General features: G+C 33.7%; 2 protein-coding genes across 3 annotated transcripts in view; one reads left to right on the top strand and one right to left on the bottom strand.

The window, feature by feature from the left end:
• Rpn6 (regulatory particle non-ATPase 6) overlaps positions 1-1,384 on the top strand; it is a 2,632-nt gene extending 1,248 nt beyond the window's left edge. For both annotated transcript variants that reach the window (XM_011499255.1, XM_011499256.1), the window contains exons 3-5: positions 1-339; positions 489-813; positions 938-1,384. The exon at positions 1-339 is cut by the window's left edge and continues 62 nt beyond it. In XM_011499255.1, the coding sequence (XP_011497557.1) occupies positions 1-339; positions 489-813; positions 938-1,168 (895 nt within the window). In that variant the 3' untranslated portion in view covers positions 1,169-1,384. The remainder of the gene's footprint in view (positions 340-488; positions 814-937) is intronic.
• Positions 1,385-5,125: 3,741 nt separating this feature from the next.
• Positions 5,126-6,707, bottom strand: part of Swip-1 (EF-hand domain-containing protein D2 homolog Swip-1) — a 28,967-nt gene continuing 27,385 nt past the window's right edge. The window contains exons 3-4 of the mRNA XM_011499254.1: positions 6,205-6,339; positions 5,126-5,295 (exon numbers count right to left, since the gene is read on the bottom strand). Of these exons, the coding sequence (XP_011497556.1) occupies positions 5,158-5,295; positions 6,205-6,339 (273 nt within the window). The 3' untranslated portion in view covers positions 5,126-5,157. The remainder of the gene's footprint in view (positions 5,296-6,204; positions 6,340-6,707) is intronic.

Genomic DNA, 6,707 nt, shown 5'->3' with positions numbered 1-6,707 from the left:
GCGACAGAGTCTGGAAGCAAGACTAATTGCGTTGTACTTCGATACTGGTATGTTTGCGGAAGCTCTTCAACTTGGTTCTGCACTTTTAAGAGAGCTCAAAAAATTAGATGACAAACAATTATTAGTCGAAGTACAGCTACTCGAGAGCAAAACTTATCATGCATTGAGTAATCTTGCCAAGGCTCGAGCTGCGCTAACAAGCGCTCGAACCACTGCGAATGCCATTTACTGTCCTCCTAAAATGCAAGCTGCATTAGACTTGATGTCTGGAATCCTTCATGCTGCTGATGAACGAGACTTTAAGACTGCCTACTCATATTTTTATGAAGCTTTTGAAGGGTATAAATCATTGATTTTATTTATATTTGTGTGCTTTTATTTTTATATTTTAATAATGCTTTCGTTTAAAAAGCAGACAGTGAATTATTTAATAAGTGGTGCTATTGAAATTTTTAACGACATTAGTTAATTAATTATTTTTACTTCAGCTATGATAGCGTTGAAAGTCCCAAGGCCCTTACAGCACTGAAATACATGCTACTCTCAAAAATTATGCTCCGTGCACCTGAAGATGTCCAAACCATCATGTCAGGTAAATTAGCGGTGAAATACGCTGGACGTGATTTAGATGCAATGAAAGCCGTAGCCGAAGCGAGTCATCGTCGATCTCTTGCTGATTTCGAAGCAGCTGTCAAACAATACCGTCAGGAACTTAAAGAGGATGTTATTGTGCGCGCCCATCTCGATTCATTATATGATACAATGTTGGAACAAAATCTTTGTCGAATAGTTGAACCTTATTCGCGAGTACAGGTAAATAAAAACCAGAATAATGCTACATTTGCGTATGCATATGATATTAAATGTGTTTGCTATGAATAAGTAAAAAAAGTATGTAAAGTATGCGTCTATGAAAGATAAAATTTTGCTTAAATAGGTGGGTCACATAGCATCCTGTATTTCTCTATCCATCTCGCAAGTAGAGAAAAAATTATCGCAAATGATATTGGACAAGAAACTGCGTGGTGTCCTTGATCAAGGTGAAGGAGTTTTGATAGTCTTTGAAGATACACCAAGAGACAAGACCTATGAAATAGCATTAGAAACAGTGCACAGTATGGGAAAAGTTGTAGACACACTATATCAGAAAGCCAAGAAGCTTACCTAGCCTTATTTAACTAAAATTTGTACAATTAACAAACTATTATAATCATTATTATTACTATTAACGACTAGCTCCTTATTAAATACCGTCGATAAATTGCATTCTTGTTTTATATTAGCCAAGTCTGCAATTTACTTTTACCATTTTCAACGGTTTGCCAGATTCTGTACTTAATCGTTGGAGAAGCCAAGTCATTTATTAAAATTATTTGAAAGAAAATTCTTAGAAAAATTTAGAAAAATCGTTTTTAAAATATTCACATTTTGAAATTTGATAAATAATTTAAATAAATAATCATGTAAAATAAATTGGATTATCTTTACCAATTTGCATAAATATTCAATGGAAAGAGGGTTAAGAATTACTTAAGCTTGAAAATTATTTTTATTATCAACATAATTGCAGAAATTGTTTATCCATAAAAAATAACATCTTATAAAATTTAAAACTAAAAAAAAACAAAAAACAAAAAATTAAGTTAAAATTTCTTCAAAAAAAAAAAAAAACGTTAACATTCTTCCAAATTCCATATCAATTAATTATACGTATATCCTAAACCTAAAAGTATAAAAGGAGCCTATTTTATTGCACCATCTTTCCTGCATATTATAAATGATTTTTACAATTTTTATTAATTTTTTTAAATTGCACTTTATATTTTAATTCAGTGTATATGGAATGTATATTTTATGAAAAATCGAAGGGAGTAACACTTTAAGTTTTAAATTATATAGAATTTAATAATAAATATGCACTCGCGTTTTCAACAATAATTTTAAACGTGTTTTACGTTTTTTTTGTATATTTTTAAAAAAGGAAACTTTGTGATTCAAATGTTATAAATAATGCTTATCGTTACAAGAAAATTTTCAATAATGATGTAGAGTAATAAAATTTTTCGCTTTTAATAAACATTTGACTTAATTACTTCGGTAACGTAAGTTTAAAATGTCATCGGTAATAATAAATTTTCAATTTTAATAGAATTATGTTAAAATTATTTTAGTTACCAAAGCATTCATTTTACGAGTTTACTATTATAAAATATACAGTTTGTTTCTGTTTTTAATAATTCAATCCAATAAACTATCGCGTACTGCAAATTATTTTAGGATTTAGGTACATAATTTATTCCACATTACGAAAGAAGCGTAGTAGAATAAATAAACTTTTAATCTCGACATTTGCAATCAAATTTACTTTAGTTATGCACTGTGAAACTTTCATAAATGCATAATTTAGTATGTTCATTACAATTTAGTAATTTAATTGTTTTATTTTATACTTAAATTTACAAACATTTCATATACTGATTTGCATACAACCCAAAATTTGATAAATTAATTGCACAAAAGGGATTATTCAGACTGCTTAAAGGTAAAGTATATAAATATTTATGAATATACATTTTAATATTATATTGTATATACGTGCACATATACAAATTAAGACATTTATTGTCAAGTTTCTAGACATTAATCGAACATTTATACTTTTATTAAAAAATAATCTAAAATGTATGTAACGATTTTTTAATATGCTTATCGTAACTCTACAATAGTTTTATTCATCATATAATAAAAATTATATCCATTATTGTTTAATAAAGATAATGAATACATTATTTTATATTAAATATATTGTTTGATTTACTGGTATATTATGAAATAAAATTGTAGTAGATACAAAGCAGGTAAGAATATTTATCAAATTTGCATAATTTATATACCATTAACAAAAGAAAAGAAATTAATACAAATATTAAGGAGAAAATTTGAATAAACAAGTTGATACACATTTTTACGATACTAAACGAAGCTTATTAAGTATAAAACTTTCACTCTCAAATAAATGAAATTCACCATGAAAGTTATATTTTTTTGGAACTTTATTTATTACAATAATAGATACAGGTTTGCAATGAGTAGTAGACATATAATTTAAAATTAATTATTATTAATTATTAATTTAACAACGAATCTACGAAACTCATTAAAATCTACATACAGATATGACAGTAACGCTTGCTAATATAATCTACTTATATACAATCTTCTTCTTATGGAGCCTTCAAAATCATTATTTTTTTTACCTAACCGATAAAAAATAAATGGAAATAAACCTAAATATTAAAAAAAAAAAAAAAAAAACGACTAAAATTAGGTGCGCAGAGGCTCGGGGATATACAATTATGGTGTGCGTCAGACATTGTGTGAATGGATTGCTTTGTATAATATTAATTGTTTTTATTAACTTCATTTTTAAAATGTAGAACGCAATGGATATGAATTTTCATTTAAAAATCCTTCTCTCGTCTTGAATAGCAAAAGAAAATGTACAGAATATAAATATATGTCTTTTTGTCGCTGCTTACGCTACGATTTCATTTCGCCTTATATTATGAAACATCGATAAAAAATCAAAATGCAGCAAAACTAAATTACGCATAAATCGCATACTAGTGAAAGTATATAATGAATTTATGTACACATTCAAATGGATGCACGAACACACGTAGCGATTACATCAAAACAATATGTAATTTAATTTTACGTGTCGTTTAAGATCATGACTCGTGTACACCAATTAATGAATAATATGTATGCTATTCACGCATAATTTACGTATGAATGATTTTTTCTGGTAAAATTCAAATTAATAATAATAAAACTGAGATCGAGAGACTGTAAAAAGCATGTATTACTAGGAAAATTGCCTTGGCAATATAATAATAGTTTCACATGATTCTGATCGAGTTAGATATATTATTGCACAGTGTAATGTATTTCTTTTCTGTTCTTTCTTCATCTAATTCTTCTTCTTCTTTTTACTTATTTATTTTTTTATTATTTATTTATTTTTTTTTTTTTTTTTTTAAATCATTAAACATTAACACTAAAGAAGTAATAAAAATTGAAGAAAAAAAAATGTACGAGCAACAACAAATAGCTATACATATGCAATGGCTTATACAGTAAGAACAGACACGTTTTCGTTTCAACATTAATATTTAGGAAAATAATCGATTGATTTTACGATTTGAAATTGACATTTGAACATATATTTTTTTAACATCGTTATACCAAATTGATGGGAACGGAGAATTATCACAGTGCTCTTAGTAATAGCCGATGTAATCAAGAGCGGCCGTTCCTCGAATACAATAAAGGATCCAAACAACCATCTATGGCAAAGCCACTTAAACCGACCGAAGTTAATAAAAGCTACGGTTACGAGGAGCGACAAAATCGCCAGGATCCATCCCTTGAACACACCTCTCCGTTATTTTACACAGCATAATGAAGCGCAGCTTATTTCCCTCCATATAATCATCGCAGTTTTACCGATAATACAGGCTGTCTTACGAGAGCATTAAGTATTTGCACAGATCCGTAAGGTATTCGCAGAACAAAGCTTATTTGCAGACGAAATGGGATGTAAATTGACTTTTTTGAAATCTATAAATGAATCCCTGCTTCCCAAAGCTATTAATATACATGCTCGTCGCGCACAACTCCAGGCTCCGCGATTTTACAAATCGATAATAAAATAAAAGTGTTGTCGCTCGTTATAAAGTATTTTGCTTACATGACATTGTACATAAGACCTTGCTATGCATCCCCCCCCCCCTCACACACACACACACACACACACACACACGCACACACGCACACACCCACCCTCTTCATCGTTACCGCCAAATGATAATAAGAGGTGGGAGGTGGATGGGCAGAGCGGCTGGAGGGGCGGGAAGAGGAGAAGCAAGTCGCCGGTAGAATAAGCGAGCTAATCGAACTCGAACGAGGCTCGGGTTCCTTGATAATGCATCATCGCTACCTTTGCCACCAGGCCACCAACGCGAACACTCTTTTGGAAAGGACAGCTTGGACAACGAGTAAGTCCTGGTCCGCGGCGCGGGAGCCTCTCCATTCTTCGCCAAGCCAGGGAACGCGCGGCCGGGGGAGGCGGTGAGACATCGTCCCGGTTGGTTCTCAGTTCTTACCAAAAATAGCGGCCCTCTGGCGGAACTGCTCGCGCCTTGCCGCGCGCTCCTCTTCCTCGCGCTTTCTCTCCTCCTGCTCCATTCGTATCTCGTCCTCGAATTTGCTCGATTTTCTCAGCTGCTCGATCTGCAAGCAAAGGAAGAGAGTTACAAAGTGGCAATAAAGAGGCTTCGTGGCACATTTAGCACCCTTGGACAGCACAGGCCAAGACATCGCCAAACATCGCCCGATGTCTCATCCTCGGCCAACGAGCAACGAGAGGAAAAACTTGATCGCGCGCGGGCGCACTGTTTTTCACCTCGCCAAGGAAGCATGAGATGCGCCTGCCTACGCGAGATTCCGTCCGCATTCTTTTTCAAGCTCGAGGATTAGCAATATATCCCGCCACGGGAATCCATAAGTATGCGTTTTCTGTTTTTCTCCTTCGTCCTTCTCCTCATCTTCGTCTTGTTTTGTTTTATTTTGTTCGGTTTTGTTCTGTTTTGTTTGCCAGGATAAAGACGGGAAAGCGCATTCCCGACTGGTTTAACAAATTATCTACACTATCCTTGGATAACAAGATAATAAGGACAAACAATAAACTACTGTAAAATTGGCATTTTAATATTTATTTCCCATTGAGAATCGACAAACCGCGTAATTATCGGCAAATTGATTTTCTAGTAACATTTTTTTTTTTTTTTTTTTTTTTCATGCCTTATCGCGATCGGGGAGGGGCGAGGCCGCTATTGGAAGCCCAAAAGTATCAATATTGCGTGAGGTATAAAGCGTTAGTTTCCGATGTTTTGTAACTCCTATTCCGCTCGTGTCGAGCTTCTGCTCCCGTACATGTATTCACGTGTTATCACCTTTTAATACAACGATATCCGGAGTTAGGAGAACATTGCGCATACACGTAGGAGAAATAAATTCGTACTATTACGTTTAATTGGTCGTGAAAAAGTGACGGAGCAATAAGATCAAAACTTGAGATAAAGCAAGCACTGAAATTCGCAGAAGCGAACGTATAAAGAAGTATGTCTTAATATGTCTTACCTTGGCTTCGAAGAAGTTTTTCGCGCCGGTGACGCCAACTTCGTCCACGTCGACTTCGGTGAGACGCGCCAGCTGGCCTAATCCGGAATCTTGTTCGAGTTCACCGGCTCGGGCTTTCCGGTAGATCAGAAGGAACTGCAAGCAAAACGACAATTTACATTTCGTATTCGGCGGCTTCGATTCCTGGCAGCCTTGGCTCTTCGTCGTAGCCTGCCATTTTCATGGACAGAGCTCAACGAAATACCGCGATAATAATATCCGCAATAATAATGTCGCTTCAATGTAATTTACTTTAGACTGCTGTGAGAGTCGTGCGATTCGCCGAAAAATCTATGGGACATTCGATCGTTGTTGCCTGTACAACGTTTTCTTGGGAAATTTTTATCCACATCCTCTTATATTTTTGAACGCTCTATCGCTTATCAATTACAGTATTATAAAAGTAAATGGCTATTGTTAAAAGATTACGTGCAAACCGTGTCAATCTTATGTCAAAGCTTTAG

Source organism: Ceratosolen solmsi, unplaced genomic scaffold, assembly GCF_000503995.2.
Source record: "Ceratosolen solmsi marchali unplaced genomic scaffold, CerSol_1.0 scaffold2, whole genome shotgun sequence".
NCBI classification, from domain to species: domain Eukaryota; kingdom Metazoa; phylum Arthropoda; class Insecta; order Hymenoptera; family Agaonidae; genus Ceratosolen; species Ceratosolen solmsi.
The sequence above is the reverse complement of the archived record's forward strand: the minus strand, read 5'-3'. Positions and strand labels throughout refer to the sequence as shown.